This window comes from Gavia stellata, chromosome 9 (assembly GCF_030936135.1).
Source record: "Gavia stellata isolate bGavSte3 chromosome 9, bGavSte3.hap2, whole genome shotgun sequence".
Lineage (NCBI taxonomy): Eukaryota > Metazoa > Chordata > Aves > Gaviiformes > Gaviidae > Gavia > Gavia stellata.
In genome coordinates, this window is record NC_082602.1 from 18,561,825 (window position 1) to 18,588,873 (window position 27,049).

The 27,049-nt window shown below is 44.8% G+C and overlaps 1 protein-coding gene across 1 annotated transcript in view; it reads right to left on the reverse strand.

Annotated features, from left to right (window-relative positions):
* Positions 1 to 7,000: 7,000 nt before the first annotated feature.
* The window catches only part of TLL2 (tolloid like 2), a 96,532-nt gene continuing 76,483 nt past the window's right edge, over positions 7,001 to 27,049 (reverse strand). The window contains exons 11-21 of the mRNA XM_059820946.1: positions 24,967 to 25,083; positions 21,210 to 21,355; positions 20,069 to 20,264; positions 15,950 to 16,075; positions 14,059 to 14,219; positions 13,115 to 13,295; positions 11,669 to 11,794; positions 10,680 to 10,807; positions 9,669 to 9,882; positions 8,362 to 8,612; positions 7,001 to 7,135 (exon numbers count right to left, since the gene is read on the reverse strand). Coding sequence (XP_059676929.1) covers positions 7,001 to 7,135; positions 8,362 to 8,612; positions 9,669 to 9,882; positions 10,680 to 10,807; positions 11,669 to 11,794; positions 13,115 to 13,295; positions 14,059 to 14,219; positions 15,950 to 16,075; positions 20,069 to 20,264; positions 21,210 to 21,355; positions 24,967 to 25,083 — 1,781 coding nt within the window. The remainder of the gene's footprint in view (positions 7,136 to 8,361; positions 8,613 to 9,668; positions 9,883 to 10,679; positions 10,808 to 11,668; positions 11,795 to 13,114; positions 13,296 to 14,058; positions 14,220 to 15,949; positions 16,076 to 20,068; positions 20,265 to 21,209; positions 21,356 to 24,966; positions 25,084 to 27,049) is intronic.

Consider the following 27,049-nt stretch of genomic DNA (forward strand, 5'->3'; position numbering starts at 1 on the left):
TGCTGAAAATGTAACCTTTGAACAGCTTATCTTATGGGACCACAGACCTTGGGAAATGCCTCTGAGCATACAGACACAGCTAGCAATCGGGTACTGAGTAAAAAGGATCTCTTTCACACTCCTTAGAGGTGCAGGTATTGCTGCACCCAGGCTGCCAGCTGGGAATGAAATATAGCAGAGACATTTCTCACCCAAATTTTCTATTGTGCCTTCCTTGAACTTACTCACTGAAACACACCTTTGTGAACAGCTGACCTGTTAATGTTTGAGCTTGGATTTTCATATCTGCCTCTTCTCTGAAGCTGTAAATTTGTTTTATTTCCTTCTTCTTGGTTAAAGACAGTGCACTTAATGGACTTCATTATTATTTCTAGGACTATGCATGCAGGTTAAATGAAAGTTTGAATAGAAGGAGCCACATAAATAATATATTTACATATGGTCACCTGCTCAAGTTATTTGTGAAACTATATTGGTGTGTGCAACTGACTATTTACAACTTTAAGTTGCCAGCTAGGAACAGGTCTGTTACTCACAATAACCTGATTGGTAGTCCTTGATTTGAGTAGAAATGTTTTACCTGGCTTATTCAATTACAGTTCCAGACCAGGGTTAAATACTTCATTTCTTAAGGTGGCACACTAGCGGACAGACTGTGTAAGAAAGCCCTTATTTAAACAAAAAGTCTGGTTCCGCACTTAAATCTCTAACAGGTGACTTGCAGGGCATTTGTGCTCTCCTCTGACTGCCTTTGATTACAAAATTCAGGATTTGGGATAGCGTAAGACTGTCGTGTTTGGAAACTGAAGTGTCTAACCTGCTAGCAAGCAAATACAGAAAGCCATAGCAAGACACTGAGAAATAGGTTGTTTCTCTCAATTGTCCAATGGTTTAAAGCCAATGTCTCAAGTCACTTGCAAAAATGGATCGGTATGCAAGTTTGTATGCTAGCCATGTCAGGAGAGACAAGGATGTCCTTTACATGAAAGTTACTATTGACTTCCTACTTATTTACTTCAAAAAAGAAAGAAGAGGAGAATTCTAATCCTCCTGATTAAAACTCCTGGCCATTGCTCTGAAATTTCTGAATATAAAGTGAATGTAATGCAATATTGTGATATCTTTCTATGCCTGCAGTGCCCCTGCTTTTGCTCATAGATTGCCTTGACTACTCCAGAGTAATGTTTACAGGGCTCTGCATATTAGTGACCCTGATGTGAGTCAGGTAGGTTTCCCAGCAGCACTAACTACAGCATCTACTGTCTACCAAGAGCACATCTTGAGAGTGAAAGAAAGCCTTATACTGCAGCTGAGGTGAAAAATAAATGTTGCAACCTTTCCCTCTCCCTTTTTGCCACTCAGTAACTCATAGCATCCTGCAGACCTGGAAATAGAAGGGGAGACCACAAGGAGACAGACCTCTTCCCCAACCAAAATCAGCATCACTGGGCCCCTGCTGCTCAGTACAGAGAGCTTCTCACTGAAGGGAGCAGAGGGGAGATGGACGAATGTGGTTAACATACACATCCAGCGATCAGATGCTCTGGATTTACTTCTGAGATTTACCACAGATGCTTCTACCTCCCAGCATCAACTCTCCAACATATGGATAAAACTCCCTTTCCCCTAGCTGTTCTCACACTTGTTCACACTGTGATTGCTCATGGGCAGGGACCATCTCCTCTTCTGTGCCTATACAGCTCCAGGGGTAACACCTGGCCTGCTCTTGGATGGAGCCGGCAGAGGCTACATGCCATTCACTGGGTAGGGCTGTGGAAGAGAGACAAAGGGAGATCCCAAGGGAACAGATATGGGGAAGTGAAAGAAGATCAACAGAGGTTAGAGAGACCAAAGCCACTAATCTATTATTTCTGTTTGTATACCATTAACAAGTAACTTTGTGTTGCACTCCTCTAGCTCTGCTGTTGATCCAAGATCCTTTGAGAGCGTGTTTTCAGTGAATGCTCATGGAACTAATTCATTATTACATTTCAGAGGAGGATGTTGCTTTAGCCTCAGAGACAGACAGGTGCTGGGAAAAAGAAGGTTTCGCTCCCAGCCACTCTCAACCTGGCCATTTCTAAACAGACAGCATGTGCGTTTCAGCAGGTCCCATCTCCCGGGGCAGGAAATCTCCTCAAGACGGGTCCGCTGCATGATCCAGGGCACAAGCCAACCGCCCTAAGACCAGGCAATACCTCCAGGACAGAAAAGCTGGGGCAGATCCTAAAATCTAAGCAGGTATCTGAAACCGTTGGTTGCACTGTAAGGAAATACAGAGCTAACGAAGGGGCCAACTTGATTGATCTGGTCGGGGCAGAGAACGGGTGGGTTAAACACCCCGGGGGAGCTTTTCATCCAACAGCTAAGCGGTCCCGTGGCCTCACCTCTCATGCACTCTGACCTCCCCCTGCTTCTTCCATCCAAACAAGACCCAACTGACTCGACAGGACAACTCCCACTCACCATTTCGCTCTTCTGCTGGAGAAGTCCCTGCAGGCATTAACAGCAGACTGTCCGATGCCAGGGTTAGCGCTCCGTTTAGGATCAGTTTCTCTTCCTGCTAAAAACTGAACTGCGGACCTGCAAAGAGGAAGAGACGATGGCATTTCTCTCCGGCTGACTCAGACAACCTGGCTGGGTCCCAGCACACCTGATAGAGCAGGTCCCTGCCAGGGGCAGGGTCTGGCACGTGCCTGGGAAGCTGGGCTTCAGGGCGCTGGGGACTCCGCCTCTTCTCTGCCGGCCCCAGGGCAAATAAAACTGCTCCTGGCTCCGAGGGTGTGTTTAATATGTACCACAAATCAGCCTGAGGGGAACCCTGCTTTTGCTTTCTAAGGCTCACACCTCGTCTGCCAGAGCACGTTTGCTGGAAACGCCAGGACAAAGTGGAGGATTTCTGCAGGCTTGATGCTGAGACCAACGAGCCTGTCTGGTCTGAGGCATCGTTCTTTGTCTGAACTGCGCTGTACCACTGGCTACTCGTGATTTTCAAAAGGTGAAAAATCTCCTGGCAGACAATGGATATTCCCTTCAGCTTCTCACATGTGGTGACTGGATGGTCCTTGGGCACTTTCTGGAAAATGAAGTCCTGTTTCTAGAAATAAACAGAGAAAGTGAGGACTGCCCATGTCACACAGCACTGGTGGCCGGCAGTCAGTGTAGAAAGAGACATTGAGGGAACATTGTAGTTGAACAGCAGGGAAGATATAAGCCTGCAAAAGATCTTTACACATACAACAAACGGGTTCTTACTGTGTGCATGATCTATCTCACTGCAATTGCAAATGTCTCTGTGTTTCTCTAACATCTGTGACTCCAGTTCATGTTCCACTTTCTATTTTACCTCCTGTTGCCCACCAGCTTCACTTAGGCTGCATCATTTCTAATATTTCAGCATTGCTCTGGACTGTAACTCTCTGTGTGACTGAAGGCTTCTGGCCCTCGTTTTGGAAATTATGTCCACCTTGTGACTTGACTGTCAGCCTCCAGGCTCATTCCAGGGTTATACTGTGCCATGATATGCTGGTGCAGGAGGCTTCATGGGGATGCTTATTCCCTACTTCATCTCCATTGCTGCTTTGCCTTTGGGAACAGCTGGGAGGAAATTCAGCCACCACAAAGGTTTGAGTGGCTGTGACACACACCACAGGAAATGTTCTGGGTGGTGGGACATGCATGAACTGGGTATGTGTTGGGGAAAGAACACAGACATGATCCTTAGCAAGCAGGGTAGACATCAGGCAGTAGACAGAAAGAGGAAAAGCATTTTAAGTGCTGCCTAGCTACTGAACATTTTGCTGCCACAGTAAGAGTGCGGACCACAACTTTGCAGTAAGGAACACCTGCTTCATGCTCATCCTGCTGTCCTTTGCACAGGAATTTCATGTCCCAGGGTCTTTGGGACCTGCTGCTGAAGGCTAAACGCTGTAGTATAGTAAATGAGACTGCTCTTTCAAAGTCTACTTATGGCCTAATTCCCAGATCCCTAACATTTATTGCTGCAGATCTGCATCTCAGCCCCCTAAAGCATGAGTGGAGAATGTGAAACACAATGATGTAGCGCTTTGGCTGACCAACTTATTCCTCTGCCCCACTTCCTAAATGCCCTCTTGACTGCAAAAGCCAAGACAGAGCTAAAGGCTCAAGGGAAAGTCGCTTCCTGCAGAGAGTAAATCCCACCCAGTATTAGCAGTAGACACAAACAACAGTTGGCAGAACAAGGAATGTATTAAGAAATTTCCTCCCCTTGCGGAAGTGGTAAATGCATGCATACAACAGAACGTGCAACTGAATCCACAGTCTTTAATGAATGTAGAGACTCGTTCTGGGCACAGGTACATTTGTGATTGCCCCCACACCCTCATCTCCTGCTCCTCTTAAAAAATTATTTTAGTTAGTGAAATGTAAAACCACACAAAGACCAGAATACGTATACACACCTTAGAGGGTCTGACTTTTTTTTCTTTTTTCTTAAGAAACTTTCACACATTTAGAATTATTGACTGTTAAGCCCAGTCAGTACAGCAGAAATATTCTACATAGATCGTTGGTTGAAACGCACAGTACAACAGTTGTGAGCACACTGTCACAAGAGACACCTGCATGAATGCTAAGAAGTGTAGTAGATCCGTCAAAACACATTGCAAGCATCTGCAACGAACTGCTCTGGGGAAGATGGGAAATTACTGGAACATGGAACAGAGATGTTAAAGTACACGGGAAGCTCCTACAGTCACTTGTCTCCAGAGTCATTGCTCCCACTTGAGAGCCAGGAAACCTGAACTGCTGCTTGTCATCTGAAACTTTCCTTCTGTTTCACAGGGATCTGTGTCACCTTTTATTTCCAGACCTGAGTCACTGCGATTTTGCTTGAATGGGGACAAGGAAGAGGAGGACAAACGCAGACCCCATCTAGCAGAGCTCACTTCCCCAGACCTGCATGGTCAAACAGCTTGAGATCAGAGGTCTTGCCTGTAAAAAGACCACAAAATTTGAAAAGAGGAACAAAACAGAGCTAAAACCACAAAACAGAAATAACATGGTTTTATACAGCCTGCAATAAAGCTACAGTCAATGGTACAGTATTGTTCACATGACACATATTACGGCTTTGACTACTGGTCTTCTACATGCACATTTTATATACATATAATCGTGTGTGTGTGTGTGTGTATAAATTACTTTATTTTTCTTCTTCTAAGCAAGAAAATATTTTCATGCATTTGCTTCTCCTAGTATTCACAATACTTGGATCATATTCTGTTCAAGGACTTCTGGAGAGGGCTGGGTCTATTTATTATCCATCTGGAAATGACCTCATGTCCAGCAATGTCATTTGTTCCTGACAGTGGCGCTGGCCCCACACTTCTCCACAGTCATACCCCAGAGAAGAGGTGTCATCCCAGAGCCTGACAGTACATTGGTTATGTAAACATAGTAATCCTTGGATTATAAATACTTCATTAAAGCTAACATACCTCAGCTTTTAGCTCATAATTGCCCATGAGTGCCTTAATGACATATCATTCAGAATAAAGTATTTTTTTTCTTTTCTTTTTTTTTTCTTCCCATATGAACATCTCAATTACAGTGGTTCCCCCAGAAGCACACTTTTCCCTACTTTTTCCCAAAGAAGTGCCAAGCTGCCTACTAACACTGCAAGCCCATGGCTCGGTAGCGTCCATGTACATAAATAACTGCAACACAGAGCATGTCTGAGCCTTATAGTTCAAGTGCTTAAGTCACCATCTTGCTTGCACCCCTGCCATGAAGTTAAGAGACTGAGCCATGGGCCAGCGAGGAACGGGGAGGAAGCAGAAACCAGCAGAGCTCTCCCGTTCCTAGTCCCACACCTGGAGCTTGCACATGTTTGACAGGTTCCCAGAGCTCACCCGAGCTGACCTGTAGCATGGCCTGCGTCTCTCTGCCTCAGGGACACCCTGACTATCTCCGGACCAGCATTTCCTTTGGTGAGACGTTCTGGCTAGCTGATGTTGCAGAGCACTCCTAGGTTGCAGCGGGGAGCCCTGGGGAGAGCAGCTCAGCTGTGAAAAGGAAGGGCTCACATGGAAGTGGTACTAAGGAAAGGAAGCAGTGTAAAGAAGGCTGAGAAAGCAAACGTGGGTGGAGTGAGGAGGAGAGATTCCTTATTTAAGATAAGGCCTGGACTGCTGCCACAGCCCTCTGAGCTGCCTTGCCTGGTGGTGTAACTGGAGCACGCTCTCAGCACTCCAGTTGTTAAGCTTTGCCACCATTACACAGTCATGCCTTGCATCCCACCACAGCATTTCCCTGTCAGCCACCACCTCTCCCTTGGCCACCGCATCAGAGTACTTCAATTCAACGTATACCATGATAATTACTGCAAGTCAGGCACTGAGCCCTTCTCGTTCACCATGATCCAAGTAGCTAGCAGTCCTAAAGAGACTGTCCCTGTGCCCCTGCCTACCTTTCAACCCACAATAACCAAGACAATAAATAGATGGGACAGAAGGAGTGATGGAGTCCCAGTCATCTGGTTGTTCACTTATTGCACAGAGTATTTTGGGCTGGTAGGGGAGAGTGGGTGGCTCCCAAGGTCCTTTAAGAAAATCCTACTGGGTGGCTGTCCACATCATCTGCTCCAGAAAATGTGTTCGGACAGGTCATGTGTACAGGATGCTTAGGAAATGTCACCTAGAAACAGGATATGCAAGAGATGAAGGCTTTTCTCATTCAGTCTCAGTCTTCACTCAGCCCCGTGGCAGGCTGTGCGAAATACAATGTTTATGCCCTGGCAGGTATGATTAGAAGACAATTTTTGGTCCTGGGTATGTTAACAAGAAAAGGTCATGCTAATAATTTCAGAGGCAAACCTTTGAGGCTGGATTTAGTTTTAGTTACAGAAAATACTGTACGCTGCTTTTGGCCAGGTGCACAGAAGCTTAAATAAAAAAGACAAAGATCACAGTTAAATGTCTCAATCTTCAGATGGGAATGTCTGTGAGGAGCAGCCAAACTACTTTCTCATGTGCAATGCATCCTGAAATTTGGTACTTATGTATCGGGCGTGAAAGCCTTTCTTGTTGATGGTGTCGTCTGTGTGGAATCGAATCATGATGGAATCCCCTGCAGAGTAGATTTCTTCCAGAGGCTGCAGAAAAGTAAAGAAGACAGCACAGAGTGGTCACGTCTGCAGGTTAAATAACCGTCTGCACTATGATACTAGAATTTAAGCTCACAGACTGGCCAGGAAACACAAACATTGAGCACTCAGTACCTCCTGCCCTGCTCTGACTTCCTGAGCACACTCCCTTGCTCTTTGCATGCTTGCCCCTTATGTTTGAAGACTGATGCCAGCCCACTCTACAATCCCAGTTCTTCCAGTTGTTTTTTGTAGGTCACATTCGCAGGGCTCCCTGGATGTTCTTGTTCCAGTCTTCTGAGTTTTCTCCACTTTGCCCTAATCTTTTTGGAAAAATGACACAATCCAAACTGGACCCTGTTTGGCAGCTGAGGCCCTCCCAGGGTTCATTAGGAGCAAAATAACTTAGCCACATATCTTACATGATAACTCTGGTTATCTCCCCCACCATTGTGACCTGCTGCAACCTCCCTGTGCTTCTCTGCAGGACCAACACTTTCCTAGCCATTCTCCATTTATCAGTGTACAGGTAGGTAGATGACTACCCTGCTGCCATGAACTTCTTCAGACCAAGCTGCTATGCCTTTGTTTATTTTAAAGACCATTTCACCAGTTTTCAAGGACTGCTCCAACACACCTGCTCCTTGGATGTCTCTTTAAATGCAATAAGAACTTTCTCCACTTAATTGCTGAAGTCCTAGAGAAATTAAACATAGAACCTCTGGTTTTAAATACCACACGCTGTTGCTCATGCTAACAGAGTCACTCCTCTTAATGGGGACATTGATAACAGTTTAGGAGACAGCACACCACCCTGGAGTCAACAAGCAACTCTGCAAGTGCCTTCACCCTTTGTCCTCACCATAGCATGGCCTCAATGTGACTTGGCTTCAGGCAAGAAGTGACTGAGGATGAAACTGGCCTTTGGACGCTGTTTCCAACATTTACACAACGCTTTTGCAGCAGGGCTGGGGCACAGCAGCACAGCAGTCCCGTGCTGCTGCACATGGCTCTGGGCTAACAAGGGAAAGTCAGTCAGCAAGGTTTTCAGACCAACTCTGTGCATCAGATAAAATGGCTGTGATATCTAGCAACAGGAGAAGCAGCAAAACCTAGACACACAAGGCATTCTCATCACCAGTTTGTGAGAGCTACCCCTCTCCAAAAAGGGTATGAGAGTACGCTTCCCTGCCACCTTCAGTTATGCCTATGAAATCCCCACCACCACAGCTTACCCCTGAGCCACAGAATCGTCCCAGGCGGGGTGCAGTGCTATCGTAACCATCATAAATCTCCATGTAGTCGTACCCACAGTCGGCCTCCTCCTCAATCTCAAATGTCTGGAATATCAGCTCCACCCCGTAACCATCTTCAGCTACAATCACCCATTCACAGTTCACTTGACCTGGGTAGTTGTTGTCCCCAAATTGAGCATGGGAATACAACTCCTTAGTTTGTACATCAGCCTTTAAGAGCCCACCACACTCTGGAGGAAGAAAAGAGCACAAAACACAGTCTCATTAAAGGCCCTACATCACAACAAAGACTCGCCACCCCAATTTTGGGCCAGCTGTAGAGAGAGAAGACCTTCAGCATGAAGTGCATGTACAACAGGGAAGGTAATTAACCACTGCACCAAACTACCAGTGAATTCTCCAGGCACCCATGAATCCATTGACCCACACAGCATAGGGAAGCTTGGTTCTTTTGGTACAGAACATGGAGGGAAGGAGACAATCAGTTAAAACTGGCAGGATGGGGTTCCTGCCACATTATGCTTTGGAAAAATGTATTATTTCATAAAGCAATTGCTTAAAAGGAAGACTTAACATGTTCTTTGCACTTGTCCTGCAGCTGAAATTCTGACTCTGAGTATTTTATCAGCAGTAAGTTGAAGCATACTAAAAAACTGAGGACCAAAATAATCCTTTTCTGCCCACACATTGCACAAAGGTAGCCCCATGCTTGTGCAAAATGCATGTGCTTTGGTGCAGAGTTTCCCTGCAGCCAGTTGGGAAGATGGCTTCTCATCAGCCTCTCAGGCACTGCTGCTCAGGCCATGCTTCATCTGTTTACAGTGGCAGGGATTTCAAAAAAGTGAACCTTGGTACAACACACCCACCTCTGAGCTGCCACAGATAGAAGATCAAGCTTGCTGTGTCTGTCCACAGCACATCTCTGCTTCCACCATAACCAGCCTGTTCCGTGTGTGGGCCAATACACGGGGTAAGTTGCATCACCTCATTTTCTGAGGGTTGATGAGGAACAAAATGGGTTGCTGCTCAACCAAACGCCTCCCATTTAAACAAAAGAACTGAGCAGGAATGCCTGACATCAAGAGACCTCTGAGCTGATAAGGAAGCTGGCGTTTATGGCACAGTGCCAATAATGGTCTGGGAACTGGTTAGCGCAATTTACAACCACTTAAAATTCAGACTAAGCTTATTTGGGAGAAAAGCGTGTCTCGTTTTGCCTGGTAAACAACACAGTGAGATTTGATGACATCTTATCGCACTGGGTTATCGGCAGGCACCAAGCTTACCTGTGCTGTGCTTTGCCTGGAAACCTTTTCTTTGCACAGAAGCATCAGAGTAAAATCTGAGGAACATCTTGTTGGTAGAAGCCACTACAGGGTCTGGTTTCTTGCTGCCACAGAAGCGACCAAGGATAGGTGACTTGCTGTTGGGCCCATCATATATTTCCAAGTGGTCATAGGCACATTCTTGGTGCTGTTCAATCTCAAACTCATTGAAGGTCTACAGCAAGAATAAGGAGAATTAAGACAGACATTTGTAAATCTGAGTATGCAATTGAGCAGAGGATGAAATGCTAAGTGAGAAACAGGTCAAACGTTATACTTGCCCCACTCCTCCCATCAACTACAACAGAATAGTGCGCTTTCAGACAGGAGGGATCTCAGGGTGGCAAAGCTCAGAAGTTCATATGAATGTGCCGTGTAGCCTTAGCTTTGCTGCCTCACATGGGTGCATGACAACAGGTTTCAACTGCAAGCCTTATACAGTCTTGTTTTCCTGCCGGGAACCCTGCCTAGCACACCGGATGGGCATTTCTTCAATACTACTTCCACTGAGCACAGGGATCCAGGCATTATTTCCTGCAGTGCATGGGCCATCTGCACAGCTTTGGGCATGCCCTGCCATATGCATCAGGCCATGCTATAAAACGGGCCTGACGCTTCTCCCTCAGAGGGTCTGCACCACCTTATGCAGAGACGGTCCCAACAGAATGGGTCACAAGGAGGGGTAGCGGTGGGAGGGCATGTTATACCTTCTGTTAACAAAGACAGCAATGCTCCACAGTTGTCACCTGCTGGAGTCTCCTCCAAGCTGCCTCACCCCTGCCTTGTGTCCCTCCAAGACCTTCTGCCCTTTTGCAGGCCAGGGGCAGCCTCTCAGGACACCCCCCTCCGAGCACCCTATACAGAACATACGGGAATCAAGCTCCCACTCACACAGTGGCGGGTGAAAGTCACCTCAGCTCCTCACAATCCAGCCTGCTTCTCCCCTCGCACTCCCACTCACTGGTTACTCACTACTTTCACTCGGTGGCCAGGCGTTGCAGAGATGTCCCAGGTGCACTCTTTCCGGCTGGGGTACTTGTCAGGCCAGTTTGGACTGCTCATTGTTCCCTCCGCACCACTCAGCTTGTGCTCGCAACCAGCTTGAGAGAGAGAGAGATCACAAGGTGGAGGCATCAAGGCAGGTCTCACATGGGAACCACATAACATCCTACATGCTCCTCTCTGCCCACTGAGACCCTTAACAAGGCAGAAACAGGGAAGGCTTCAGTCACTGAACAAGACCTTTTAGTATTACTGCATCGTTCTGGTGGGTTTGTCCTATATTTTTTTGAGCTAACTTGGCAGCTGGTGAAATGGACCGTCTCATTCCCCTGGGCCTCATTAACCTCATCCACCTCCTCACTCCCAAACATATTCTCCTGCTCCTTCATCTCGTCTGTCCTGTTCCCAGTGACACGATGTCCAACCCCTCCACCGTGTTGACTCTGGTGCTGTCTCAGCCTTGAGTTGTGTTGCTGACTTCGAACACTGAATCAGCTCATGGAGAGATCAGACAAGGACCAGAGGCCATACACAGGAAGGCCATGGCAGCACACAGCAGGGGTAGGGGTGCAGGAAGAAAGGTAATTTTGGCAGCAGCAAGCAGTTAGATCAGCTCATCCTTTCCCTTCTGACTCAAACCCAATAATTAAATGAAGCAGCAGTGACTAGTCTGATGGTAATGTCCCACAACTATTCTTTTCGCTAACCCAACTTCTTGCCCCCACCCTGTCCATCTCCCATGGCCATATAGAGTGCCAGACTGGGGAATCCAGTCTGATCCAGCTGAAAACAAGCCCTCTTCTTCCTTTTTCTAGGTACTTTTTCAGCTAGCTGGGGCTTTTTCGGTGCCCCAGCCCGGTACGCTGCACAACCAACCTTCCAAAACCGGGCAGGAAGCACCCTGGCTCAAACCATGTTTGAAGAACCTTGTCTTTCCTGAGGGAAAGTGGGGGCCTTACCTTCTTTACAATCATGGCCATTGTCATGCAGCATGAAGCCGTTTCTGCACTGGCATATGTAGCTCCCAAAGGTGTTGATACATTCATGCTGGCAACCACCATTGTCTTTGGAGCATTCATCCTTGTCTGGGCAGGATCAAACCAACAAACACCGAGTTGACAGCGAGACACAGACTACCACAGTCGTCAGCTGGAAGTCCCATACCCAGACTGGCAGATACCAGTGCAAACCGCCAACCTCTGCTGCTGGATTAGTCCAGCCAGCTTTTTAGCCCAGACGCAACTCTCTTCAATTGTCTTTCATTCCATAAAATGCATCACAAATGTGTTTTATTACATAATGTAGGTTTTGAGTGGTTAAAGAGTCCTATCTAAAAGAAACTTATAGCAATGTCTCATTCTTCTAGAACAGAGTCCAGGAAAAATATCACACAAACTCACTAGCCTAGGCAAAAACCTACTGGCCAGTCTTCATATTATCAAGTTTCTACATGCTCTGATAAGCCTCCATCTTTAAATAGCTCTGTCTGAGAGCACAAGCAGCCAGATGGAGAAGAGGATCTAAGGTACGAGGTGCTCCCTGAAGCTGAAATATGCCCCAGTGGATGTTCACTTCCGTGTGTTCAGGACTATGCATTCCTGAATCTCACTGTTCTGAGAATAGGATCTGCTCATGGTTTCCAGTTCAATTTAATTTATGAGCAGTTTATCTCCACTATTTCTTGGGCCAATGCCCTCCTTGGACCTCATTAACCTCATCTGTCTCCTCACTCCCAAATGTATTTCTAGATGTATTCCTTCCACTTGTTAGATTTAATAAGCCAAGCCCCTATCCCTGATTCTACTCTGCAACTGCCTTGATTCAAGGCCATTTTGCCTGATCATCCTCCTCAAAAACGTTAATACTCCTCAGTCTCTGCTGAAAACACAGCATGAAATTGAATTTCCACTACTATATGATGTACAGTTAACCTCCAGAACTGCCTGCTAACAAGGTACATCACTGACACCAAGAGCTACAAAGGATTCAGAACAGAGGATTACAAACTTCCATTTGCATGTACTGCTTTGATGGGAAGGATTGCTGTATAGAAAACTTCTGGAAATTTTCTAACTCTTCTAGTTTCAGAGGAAAAAGCTTTTCTTTAATGACTCCAGGGACAGAAATAACTTATATGATTGGGTTCCCCATTGCTTTCTGCTGTGGAAGGACTGGAGGCATTGATGAAATCCATGCATCTTGCTGACACACCGTGAAACTGGACCATATGCTGCACTGAGTAACCAAGATGAAAGGTGACACAGCACAGAGCAACCATGCTTTTTAGATGTAACTAACCATGTCAGGCTCTGTCTGATTTGACAGTAGGTTGAAGAAAATTCACCAAAACCAAGAGGTTCAGTCAGAGGAGACAGGTAAGCAACTCAAAGCATACAGCCACGTACCAGAGAAGTAGTGAACTTTAAAGCCTTTCTTGGAGACCGTGTTGTCTGACTTGAACTCCAGTCTCATGTTGTTGCTATACGACGTGATTACTTCGGGCTTCTCTGAGCCACAAAATTTGCCATGCAGCTTGGAGTCAGAAGCCAACCCACTACGAACCTCAACGTAGTCATATTTACAGACCTGCAGAGAGAAGAGGAGATTTCTCAGCTCTGTGGACTTGGAACAGAGCATTTCAGAGGAAGGGGACAGAGACTTGACTGAGAGGGAACAGAAACAGCCTTCTATGCAAACACAATCCTAACTTCCCCAAATTCTCCTCTGTAGTGTTCTCACCCCCTTCCCTTGCTGCCCCGGTCTTAAAGCATGGGTGTGTTTATCAGAATAGCAAAGGTTCCATTTAATTTAGCTAAAATGATTACTCCCATCTTATCCAAGAACCTGGCAGTGTTGAACGAACTTCAGCAGCCTGCTGAATTAAGGAAGGGCCACTGCTCCCATTTACAGTGGGGAAAGTGAGACCTGAATGCTTTGTTGAAATTCCACCCTGCCCTTGGAAGGGCAGAGAACAGACTCTTTTACTGGTTATTTTGCTAATCCTTGAAGAACTCTACTTCATTGTTCATTTCCAATTATTTTCCTGCAAAAGCAGCTCTGGGGAAGGGGGCGGGATGGGACACCTATTAGGGATGGAAAACACAGACAATTATGCAAAACTGGTAGAGAAAAGAAGCCCATTTGTAACAGAACAGCTTTAGTCCTTCCACTTCAGATCCAGACTTCAAGGAGAACAATCACTGTTATTTGCTTGTTATATCAAGGGTGGGGAAACAACCAGAAGCTCCACCAGTAAGACAGAGTCTCCTCTTCATTGTACCCCAAGGATTTATCCAGGTCTGAGTTAGCCAATAGTCACACCTCTGAGATGCGGGGACTGGTTACGTACATCATTGCCTTCCAGCTCAAACACTTCGAACTGTAGAGAGATCCGGTACTGGGCTGGAGCTACCACCTGCCAGACGCAGTTTTTGTTAGTAGGATATTCCTTGGGCCATCCAGGGCTAGTAATGGTCCCATTGAGCTTGGTGATGAAGCCCCCACAGGCAGCTGGAGAGGCAATAAATGAACACAAGTTTTACTTGGTTCTGTTCAGACACACAGATTGGGCCACACTGTTAGCTAGGAAATGAATCAGATCCTGGTTGGTGGCACATTTCAAATCCCGGCCTCCAGAACAGGTTTAAAATGCTGGGAGCTGCGAAGACGACAGAACCCTCACCTGCTATAAATCACCAGTGAAACTCACACAGCCAGGCTATGGCCCTGAGAGCCACGTAAACCATGTAAGATTGATCTCCTTTTTATTCTCTAGCCTTGGGCTTACTGTGGATCAGTTGACTTGACATGCACAATACAGTTGTAAAGGCCAGCTTGGTAAATTCACACACGCTCAGTCCTACAAACCTTACTATTACAAATTTATCAGTAATGGAATAATTAGAAGATAATGGAATCCTAGGGAAGACACCCCTCTCAACATTTCAGTGGCTTATTATATGTGGACTGCATCGTCTCTAGGGAAAATTGAAGACAAAGCCAAAGACTTACTTTTATTATCCCATTCTCTTTAAAATTTTAGGACATCTCAGCTTCACCCTCTTGTAGGAGGGCATGGCTTTTACCTCAAAGGAATCAACCTCAGTTTGCTCTTTTGCTGAAAAATTCTAGTTTGCAACAAAGCAATTTTTTCTTGCTGTTTCTTGGGAGTAATGAGATACAGCCAGATCTTCAAAACCCACAGAGATAAAAGCTTCCCGTGTCTTGTTCCCAGCATCATTTTGCATTAAGAGAACCAACCCAAGGGAGCAGCTTCAATATAAAAAGTGTAGCAAGCAAGTGTGTCTGGAGAAACAAAAGCAATTTGCTCTGATGTGCATCACTACAATTTCAAAGACTATCCTTCCTGTATTGCCCACAAATTAAGCTTAAAATACGAGGTTACAAGTGAAATTCAAAAAATGCTTGCCAACTTATACCAACTGGCTTGCTCAAAGTTGCAAGACATTATTTTAAAAAGTGAAGTAAAGTTTCCAAAAGCCTTTTGCACACACCTAACTCTGCCCTCACCAAGTTGATAGCAGCCTTCCTCAAACAGTTTGACAAAAGTAGAAGTCGCGGTAAATCGGGTGACTTTGAGAGCACCACTCACAGTGTGTGGAGCTCCCTCCACGTCTCAGCTGAGAGGCAGAGCTAGGAGACAAGAACAATGGGTGGATTCTCACCACACCAACAGATGTATTGTTGGTGGAAGCAAACACTTGTTGTAAGAGATTAACTGTATAAATAGAAAGCTGACAGAAACAGTTTCTATCGAAGATGTGGGTTTTTTTCCCCATAACCAAAGAAGGGAATTTACTCCTCAGTATGGAGAATGTCTATTCTGCATGCAGGCAAAGCATTGATATTTTATTCTACAAAAGAAATTTCTTCAAAAAAAAAGATAAATTCAGCCTTGGATTGAAATACTTTGGGGCCACTCTATGGTTAGGTTGTAATGCCCACCCTCCCTTATGCTGCACTGTGGGAGATCTAGTTTGAACAGGGAACTCTGGCCATGAAGAACAACTGGTTTTAGAGATGTTTAGTAGTAGAGAATCAGAGTATTTTTAGTTTTTCAATGGCAGATGTTGACAAAAAGACATTTTTCAGGTGGGGGAAGATAAACAGAAACAAAGAGGATGTAGGGGCAAGGAAAATAATTTCCAAGATTGTTCAATTTCATTACTAGCTGCAGTACCCATCCTATAGACCAATGCCTCAATCTGTATGTTACTCACCTTCACAGCTCTTTTTATCAGCTGTCAACTCATAGCCAGGCTCGCAGGTGCATTTGTAACTGCCCAGTGTGTTCTCACAGTGTTGCTCACACCCACCGTTGTCCGGCAGAGAACATTCATCCATCTCTGTCAGGAGAAAACCAGAACAAGTCACAGTTTCCTGACCACCCAAACCCCCTCAATATTCCTCATGCAACACTTCTGGACAGAAGGGCCAGAGCATTAGCTGATGAGCCGACCCCAGAGATCAGGCACTGTAGCAAACCTCACAAGTGCTAAAGTACTCCTACCACCAAAACCATAAAGGACTACAATTACCGTTACTAGTCAAGAGTGCTTTTTCTGGACAGGAACAAGAAAACATGGTCTCCTGTAAAGACTTCACTGCCTTTTGTTCTCATTTGCTCCTGGGTTGGGTTTTTTTTGTTTTTTTAAATTCCACATGCTCTTGAGTGACTTGAGCTACAGGAACCAGCCCATTATGGTGCCCACAGTAATGGAGCTGCAGGAGGCCATACCCCACTAAACGGGGTGCAGCAAAGGAGCTGGGAGGACATGCAAGTAGTTCTTCCTTTTCATAGACACATGAAGTCTTGCTACCCTAGACTTTGAAGTCAGGTTCTTCCAATCACATCTCAACAACCTGAACTGACATTTTAACATACAGATAGCCAGATGTACAGGCTTCTCACCCTGACCCCTGATTCCATTTGCATCCCTTAATAGATGGTTTTATTAACATGGTTGTCGGGTGTTGGCCTCAGCTATCAGCCAAACTCCCACCTAGCTGCTTGCTCACTCCCCGGCCCCCTACTCCAGTGGAATGGGGGAGAAAATGGGAAGAACAGGAGCAAGAAAGCTCCTGGGTTGAGATAGGGGAATTACCCACCAATTACTGTCATTGGCAAAACAGACTCAACTTTGGGGAATTTAACTTAATTTATTGCCAATTAATATAAATATTTGAGTACTGATTCGGGTATTACGAAAGAAAAACTGGAAAAAAAAAAGAAACAAATGTTAAAACACTCAGGGAAAACAACTTTCTGACCCCCTTTCCCAGGCTCACCTTCACTCCAGACTCCTCTCCCCCTGCCTTGTACCACTGCAGCTTACACTCAGTCCCTTCAGCAAAGCCATGACCATGCAAAGGCAGAAGGGGATGGGGAGCTACAGTCAGTACATGACTCTGCCGCTCCTTCCTTCTCATACCTCCCCGCTGCTCCAGCATTTTTGACCTTTCTTAAACATGTTTTCACAGAGGCACCACCAGCTCAGCTGATGGACTCAGCTGTGTCCTGTGGTTGGTCCACTGCAGAGCCAGCTTGTACCATCTGTCTGGCATGGGGCAGCCCCTGCAGCCTCCCACTGCCAATACCTTAGCACCTACACCCAATACAATGCTCCAGAAACAGTTACTGCTACAGAGATCAAATAGGAACAGTCTTGACTAGCTGATCATTGTAGGTCCCTTCCAACTGAAATACTCAGTTCTATTGATAACACTGTATTCCTGCAAAGCCTTCCCACAGTCAGGAACCCCCCACTGCAACAGTTCCAGTCCAGACAGATTTTATTTTCTGGTTTCTGTTTGCAGATTCACTATGGATAAAGTAGAGTAATTCTTTCCTGCTCCATGCTTGGGTATAGGTTCAATAGCTTCTAATCTGGCTGTTAAATCACTTGCTTGAGAGAAAAGAGAGGCTGCAACTCCTACGATCATCAAAAACTCCTGTGATCAGTCTTTACATGGGAGGGACATGTCCTGGCTATGGGCAGGTATATTTTGCAAAGTATTGTCTTTCCTCTAATGTTTACCATGAAGAAGAAAGGCACAACAACATGAGTGTAAGACAAGCACATCACTACTAACACTTCAACCATTTACAAAATAGGCTTCAGTGATACAATTTGTTACCAAAATGAAGATAAGACATAAAGAATAATCCTAGAGCTTTTCCTTGAGATATACATGATGGGATGGACATGAGGTAATTGCTCTTCATATCTTCCTGACATTGTCTCTTGGATGTGACCAATGACTTACCCACTCTGAGCTGTCTTACTCTCTCTGAGTTGTTTGCAGGTTTATTTTCTCTGTAAAGTTAGAAGTTACCACTGCAAGTTCTCACAAAGCATCACATTCAATTCCATCCTTAACTGTGTTTTTTCTTAAGCTGAGTTATTTTCTTTCAATGTTGTAAGACATATAACTGAAGCTCTATTCCTTTCATAATTCATTAAGGCAAAGCTGACATGTTGCTCAATCATCTATGGGTGGCAGTCTGAAGAGTGCCTGCAAAGCCATCTAATTTGTTCATTTAATTTGTTCATGGAGTGGCTGGTAGTCACAATCCCTCTGAATACGGAGGTAAAGGCTGCAGACTTCAGAGCCCAGCTTGAAAATTCACATGTAGCCTGCAGGTATGTCTACCCAGCTTTTGCAAACTGACATCAGGTTTGCCCACAATGCAAGCTGGCTAGAAATTGTGTAGCTATGGCTACTATGGTGCTTCGTCCAGGCAAATACACTTTGCTCCTCAGCTGGACTTAAGAACACCCTAACGATCCACAAGCTACACACTTTCTGGTTCAAACATGTGAAGTCTGAGCAGATGCTGCAAGATCTAGTCTGCCAGCAAAAACTCCACAGACAATACCTATGTCTGCAATTGCACTAGCAGTGCATGTTTATGCATTTTTTACATAAAAAAGAAATAAATTTATTTCTGACTATCTGTATCACCAGGAAAGCATCCCGGGTTCAGGTGTGTAACTTTGTTCCCCTACAAACTTGCAGGAGAACCTCAGATTCTACAAACTGACTTGCTGCAGGCCAAGAAGTCTCCATGTAGTGCTAATCCATGGAAGATATCTCTGCCACAGTCCACCTGCACTATCAGCTCCTGAAAGAAGCCAAACTGTCTTTAGGAAGAAGAATTCTCTGTGTCTTTATGGAACCTGAGAAATTTAAAGAAGGAAATCTAGGCACTGTGAGAGTTGTTCAGGGACTGGATCAAACATCACAGTATTTGCCAGTGATCTTGCAATCACCCTTTGTCATGGTCCGTTTGGATCTCTCAAATTTACAGGACAACATATTCTGTGAATTAAACTTTAACTAATTCTTTTTTTTTGCGCATAAGTGCATGGATTAAGAATTACGGGTTATAAGTTATGAAACCTTATGACTTGAATGGTGAATAAGTGAATTCACATGATAGACTAGTCTGAGCAAAAGGGATTGAGCCCTGATGTGTTCGTTTGTTGTATTTCTTAATGAGCTCCTGCAATAAAGTTTAATTCACAAGAGTACATTGTCCTGTAAATTTGAGAAATCCAAACGTACCATGACACCCTTAACGCAAGACAAAAGTTAAAGTAGAAATAAAGCACTTATGCAATCCAAATATTGGCATTGCAGCTATTAGGTTCAGTGACAGTTGTACAGAAATAAGAGAAACATGACTTCCTGCTTGCAGTAGCTCCGCAGGTATTTTCCCAAGTGGTTAGATATTGGGTTCTTGCCTCTATCAAGTCACCACGATGCTGGTAAAGGACCATGGCTTGGGTCCTGCTCTTAAGAAGAATCTTAGTCTTCATTTGCATCTTCGTGAAGAGGATCTCTGTTTAGGAACACATTTGTCTCCTAAAGCACTCTGAAATTTTCCCTGGGATTCTACTTGCAATCAAATTTACCCTTGCTCCAGAAGTTTCTTTTGGAATAGAACTTAAGCAGAGAGTTGTTTTTAACATTCTTTGTACAGTACTAGTACCTTATTTGAAAACGTCAGTATCCCATGGCCTGGATAAATGGGGGTCACATTCTGTCCAGCTGTGTTAGTGCCTGTGCTGGTACTGACCCATAAATGAAAGACTAATGTTTTTTGAGGTAGGGTCTCTGTCTTAATCAGCGAGGTGGTGTTCATGCCTCAGCATCAATCCCCTCTACACTCTCAAAGCAATTTGTATATAAACTTGATATTGGCGGTTGTACAGACAAGTCTAACAGCTCTTAACTACATGTAGATACAATGGTAACTGATCACTTTGGGATGGCAGTAGGTTAAGGAATGAGTGATCCCCAGTTTTGACCTTGAGAGGTACTAGACCACATACCTTTAAAGAAATTTGCTGCAAAGCCTGCTTTATTGATGGTTGCATCAGATGCAAACTTCATCCATACTTTATTTGAGCTGGATTTGATATCTTCTGGCTTCTCATAGCCACAGAAGTGGCCTATCAGTGGGCTGTATTCAGTGAGGCCATCTCGGATCTCCAGGTAGTCATAAGAACATGCATCATGCCATTCAATCTGCAATTGGAAAAGGGTGTGCCTGTAGCTCACTAGTATGAGTGCTCTGAGTCAGGCTAGCTACCCAGTTAGATTTTGGCCAGAGATCAGCTTCCAAAGGAGCATCCCAAACAACTGGTCACAACTAAGTACTTGCCTCATGGTTGCCATTGAGCTCTCCTGCCGTTGAAATTGCATTCAAGCCTGGGTACATCTCAGTTCTACTCCTATTTCATGGCTACCCTTCAGCGAAACCTGGTCCCCGACTACCTGCAAGCTGCTTTTCTATGAGAAGCTGTAAGTGACAGTGCAGAACAACTACAAACATGAAGGCTCGAGGAATAGCCATGGGGTCACAACCAGGAGCTAATGGTGTCAGTACAGTAAGTATGCAGAAGCCACAGGAGCCTATGGGCTAGACGGCTTTTATGCACCAACCCAGGTCCTGTCCAGTCCTGTATGTGACTTCTAAATCAGTAGTCAGAAGCACATCATTGGGCACCTAACTAAGAGCGTAAGGCATCCTATAATCAACTAGATAAAACCTTTCCTGAGCTCTTCAAAGCCTGTCTGCCATCTGGGAACATGATGTTTCTTTAGAGAATCACAAACACCCTGAAATCTGCCAAGCCCCAGCGACACCAACAGGATTTTTTTGCCTCAGTTGTGACCATTCAATTTCATTTGACCAGAGTGAAAATTTAAGGACTCAGGAGTGCCTACTTAACATCATCAGCAATTTTGTGCCCCTTCTAATTCTTTCTGTCTAGAGTAACAGTTTTTGAAAACTCATAATATTTAAAACTTGGTTTCAAAATCTCTGAACAAACTTCTGGTGAGGAGAATTGTTGTTCTGAACTATTCGAAATATTTATTATTATTACTTACGTAACTTCCTTCTTAATTTTAAAGTACCTACAGAAGTGAAATAATATCCATAATATAATATACAATAACATTTCTCACCTCAAAGGCTTGGAACGTGATTCCTATGTGAAAGCCCTCAGAAACTGTGATCTTCCAGATGCACTCTTTGGAAGGTCTGTAGTCATCTGGGTAATTGGGAGATTGGATTTGGCCAGCATCTTTGTGAACTTCACCACCACAAATAGCTTCATAAAAAAACAAACAGAAAAACCATGAGATTGCAGATTTTTCCTTAGGTAAAGCCTGCTCCATACATAGTCTTCTTCCTCATTCAAATCTGTATCAATACTGCTTTTTCCACAAAGGCAACACACAAGTCTTTGAAGTTTTTACAAATTTAACATTTTGTCTTAGTGACAGTGTCTGCTGTCTTGCTGTGCCAACCTCCTTAGAAGGCGAACTCACTGGGACAGAGAATTTTTATGGATTTGTGTGTTTCATACTCCTGGTCGCCTTCATAACTGCTTAAAACCTGCTATCAGCACTAAGGACCAATACAAGCTGGCAAAAAAACCACCTAAATAAAAACCAGTTGCAAATCTAATCCAACCACACGATGGCAATGTTAACAAGCACGAGTTGAGCTTTTGACCAGAAGACCAATAGGCTGACTGCTCTGCCTGAAAAATTAAGTTTTGTGCTAAATGTAAGAATGAGTAAGTTTAAAGACCAAGAACAGAAAATTTAATGAAAACCTAGTTTAACACAAAACTAACTGAGACCTCAAAGACAATAGCAGTTCAGCATAATTGTCTGCAAGACCATGTAACAAATGAAAGGAAGATCACAGGCTAAAACCTGTGTTATCCCATGATGCAAGACACACATGTCTAAAGAAAGCATGTAACGTTTTGGCTGTGTTTAAAGTCAAGCAAACAAAAAGCACTGACAGTAAGTACAAGAGAGATGGCACTGCAATGACTCCTGCCCGACATCAACCCTTTTCACCCTTGGGGTCTTCCCACAACGCATTGCATTAGCAGTTCAGATGTGTGTGTCCCTGTAGTGTCGTGGAAATTGCTTGCATTGAGTAACATTGTCTTGGTTTTGCCTTGTAAGCTGCTAATGTTTAACTGCGACCTAGTTAAAAGCACTGTTTCACTAGTGCAGTGCTAACTTCTTTCTTAGAGAATCAGTGCTAAGGCACCACCAAACAGTTGCACCCAAAATTCAGCTGCAGAGCACAATTTAAGTTGTAGTCTGAGTTCATATATTCAGAGCTACAAGTGGTGCTAGAGAGAACCTCTGAGGGACCCTTTAGAGAACTGTCTCCTCCACCTAATAGGAAAAGGACTACAAGAGCAGAGAACTGGCAATTTTTTTTAGCAGCCATAAAATTGTCAGGCAGCAAACAGTATTTTCTCTATCCACTGCAGTGGTTCACACTGAAATTCAGCTGAGCAGGTAAGTATACTGGAAGAGCTTTATGCAAAACGGAAAGAACATCTGCTGATAGAGCCTGAGAAGACAATAACGACAACAAATTTGGGGCTGCCAGCAGTGCCATAGGGCAAAACCACCAGCATCTTCCAGTCTTGAATCTCATGAAAGAAAAGGAACAATATGACTGAACAAATAATCCTCCCATCACGTGGCTACACATGGGCCTCTTTCCTCCCATCTACTGAAAACTTTAGGGCCAAGACTTGGAGGAACCCAAATCCAAAAAATCAGTCCTTATCCACAGAGCTTCCAGCAAAGTTCAGATGCATGAGCATTTACATGCACTCTCACTAAAGCAGAGGACAGAGAAGCAGTGGTAAAACCCACTTTGGCTTTTTAGTATGTGAGGGAGAAGAGTTCAAAAGAAAAAGAGGAACTAACAGCAACGCAGAGAGCTTTTGGACAAAAATTGATACAAAAATAAAACATTGAAGGGCAATCCCTCCTGGAAATAAAAATTACCCTTATTGCCTAGACACAGAAGTCATAGAACAGCTGAGCAAGCTACCTGACAACGGAGAAAGAAAGAAGCCATTACCAGAGCTTGCATCAGAGGGAAATAGGGATTAAGGAAGATTTTTGGCAACTCCCATTTCAGCAAATAAATAATGGACAGAGATGCAGATAATCTCATTACCTGCTCCTCTGACAAGAAAAGGCCAAGCTAAGAAAAGGGCGTATGCAATGGGCCACCACTGTTTCTGTGGTACAAGCTGGCTTCCACCAGTCATACTCTATTGCTAAGCCTGAGAGCAAGCACAGATTTCATACCTTTCCAGTGGGAAGTTTCTTGCAGGAAAGGGTTACATAAAAAGCCAGAGCCTTGAAGAGGCAGGAAAATATGAACAGTCAGAGGGATGCAAAGTTTGACCACTAGACGCACATTCCACTTTCATTTACTCTCCTCAAAAGTCAAGTGAGGCAAGTATTGCTCATGTTTACTGAGCCTTCAGGGGTCATTCATTAATCAGCAGGAAATATGTAAAATTATCAAGAGAAAAGAAAGTTTTGCAAAGTGACTTTGGCATGTAGCTAATGTAAAAAATTTTTTTAAAAATATCATTTAGCAATATGAAGGATGATGCCATATTAAAACACACAAGGAAGACTAGAGAAGTAGCTTCCCAAAAAACATTCCTCACCTTGCTTTTTTTTTCTTTTGAAGTTGGAGCAGACAGCACTGGGGAATAATCCACTGTAAGAATTAAGCTGACCAGCCCACCAAAGCAATAAGCCAAAATAAAACAGTCTATTAGAGACACACTAATTTGATCAATTCTAATTCCAACAAACTACCATAAAAGGGGTGTTACAAACCACACGGTCCAGGCAACAGCTGCTTCTCAGGAGAGACATAAAAAAAATAAAATAATAATAATAAAAAAATATCAGCAAGCTACCTCTGTCTCTGAGGCAACAATTCCTGCAGAAACCAGATATTTCTCCTGTGAAACAGATTTGTTAGCCCCGCACTGTTGTGAAATCCTCATATGCTTTATTTGCACTTCCCCAACAGTCCCGTGTTTTCTCCACTTCCCTCTGTTAGTATCATTATTCATGAGTATATTGGACACTTGGGCACTGGGCTTCTAGTGTCATGCTTGTTCCTGTGGCTGCAGAAAGAAGATGATGCAAAGTCGGTACCAACACAGTCAACCTCAATACTGTTGACAACACTGGTACTTCTAAGAAAATGCCTGTTGCCCAAAGAACAATGAAGACTTTTAGTACATTTTAGAATCATTATTATAAAAAAATAAGCATATATGGAGAAGGGATGTTACTGATTTGTTAGTGACTTTGGTAGTATTGCTCCTCCTCTGAAGAGGTTTCAGCATCCCAGTGCCATGCAAGTTTCCAAAGTATCTGACCTGCAGATCTGACATGCTAATTTTTAATCTTCTGCAAGTAAAACATACAAGGGAGAAACCAAAGAACAATCTTTGCATTTGAGAAAAAAACCCAAACAAATAAGCTGCATTAAGTGATATAAAATGTATGATCTGAAACAGAACTTTGTCTGTTAAATTACTGGAAGGAACTCCTGCTACTCCCAACACTGCTGCTTGCAGGGGCTGGTTAGGGCAAACAGAACCTGCCTACAAACGGAAGCTATTGCTCTGTGCTGCCATCCAGTTGTCCACCCAAAAATGTCATGATCTAGTTGGAAGATCCATGCTTTGCCTGCTGAAACAGCCTACAAAATCTGCCAATTCCCATAAAAAAAAAAAAAGAGCAGGGGCTGCGTCTAACCACGCAGTGAAGCAGAACTCCTGCTGATCCCATAAATTCCTGCATCCTGTTCTGGCTGCTCTGTGCAATGCGACAGATGACTTCTAGCTAAAGGCTGTACCTTCATAGACCACAAAGAAGCCTTTGCCCAGGATGTTACTGCTGCTCCGGAACTCGATCCACAGCCTGCTGTCCGTGGAGATTACTGGTTCAGGGATCTTGTCACCACAAAATCTACCTAGAAGGCAGGAAAGAGATGATCAAGATCTCCTGGCTGATGGGCAGCACAGCAGGCACCTGTGGCTCCAGGAAGCAAAGAGTCTGTGGTTAAAGGAGCTGTGTAAAACCCCCTTTCACTCCCACCACTTGTGCTTTTGAATGAGTTTCTGTTCCCCCCCCCCCCCGCCATTAACTCATATTCTCTTCAATTATTAAATTAATAAAGGTTTTCTTCATCTGGGAGCAGAATCCAGTAGTCACAGATGCAGCCTCTATTGCCCTGATAAATTCAAAAGGGCTCTTGTTTTGATCACATAATTGGGCAAATGAGCTGCAAGGGTGGAGAACTATCCCCCGTCCTTCTAGAGATGTGACATTAGGGAACGTCCTTTCCACCTGCTAGGCCTTGAAAACTCCTTCAGCATTTTGCACCCAAGAGCAAATTGTCCAAGTCAAACTGAGGGTGATATGTGGCCATGCTAATGAGAAAACACCCCTTACCTCGTCCTCTGCTCTCACCTCTTCCCAATTAAGACTCTGCAGTCATTCAATCTCTTTCAAGAGAAAGAGACCAAGAGCCTTTTTGCTCCATGGTTCACCCAGCTCTGAGCACTGGCATGCACCAGCACTGGTAAATACCCAAATCCTGCCAGCAAGGATGAATTCTGAAACAGAATAACTGCAGATGGCATCTGCAACCCAACCAACCTCAACAACCCTGATTTGGTGCTCCTTTATCTGTTCCAGCCAGAAGCTCCTCACAGAAACAGAGCAAGCACCAAGTATGCACTGAGAGCACACAGTGGAAACATGGTTTTTCGCTTCAGCTGACACCAGCAAGGCTATATACTGAATTCAGCGTGGCCTCGGCACCCTGTGCAACTGAACCCCCAGTGGGAATTTGACAGCAGCAGAGAGCAGCTCCTCAGGTTGAATTCAGTCAGGACAGCGGTGATGGGGATCCTGGCCTTGCAACAGCAGGCAAAGGCTTCTCTGAACAACCTCCACTAGGTAAAGACCTGGTTAATGGCTTACCTGCAAGACAGCACCTTAGTTCCCATTAGCAGACTGCATTGGTGGTTCCCCACGCTGGGTAAGGAGACAGACAGTTCAAGGCCTGTCGATTGGCAGGCAGAGAAGGCTGCTGCTTTTCCTATGTATGGCCGGGCAGAGTAGTTGGCATGAATCCTGTGCATTAAAAGCCTAGGGGGCCCTGCTAAGTCAGCTGCCCACAGCCAGCTACTGCCATTTTTGGCTCTGCCTGCCCCACCTTCACCACTTGGCAGCCTCGGGAAGGCTATGACCTTCAGGGATGCAAGAGCTATGCCTCTGTGACAGGCCAGTCAGTGCAAATCAGAAGGTGAGCTGCAAACTTTGTTTCTCTTCAACGGCAGTTTCACCACCAACTTTTTCTCTTGTGGAGTCACTCATCCAAGTATCATCTCAGACCCTAGGTTTGCTCGGCTACTCAGTTCTGAGCTGCGGTGACAGCCCAGCAGTGTACCAATAGCATCTCCCATCTCTGCTCCCAAAGGGGATGCTAACAGAGAGCATCAGCACTGCAAAGCTCCTTCCTCTAGGGTCACTGAGCAACTGCCTCCTGGATTTAGACTTGGAGTTTAACAAGGGTGTCAAGGAGAGGAAACGCAGATGAGGAACGAGAATGAGCAAACTCCTCGGAGTGTGATAAAGGGCCCATTCATAAAAAGTTATACACCATTTAAAGGCTGGGTTTTCACACACTTCCCTGGGAAAATATGCAGTGCACATGTATTTTTTCTCTCCGCAAGAAGCCCGTGCTTTCACAATTCACACTAATCCCCCTCCCCGCCCCCTGCTGAATTGCCGTCTGTCTGCCTCTTCCGAGCTAATTTCATGGGCTCAGCCCCTTGCGGGAGCCGTGGCCACTCATGCAGCGTCTCCTTCCAGATGGAAACACTCACGAGCCCACCTGCATTAGGGGACGGGGAGGTGCTTGGCTTCTG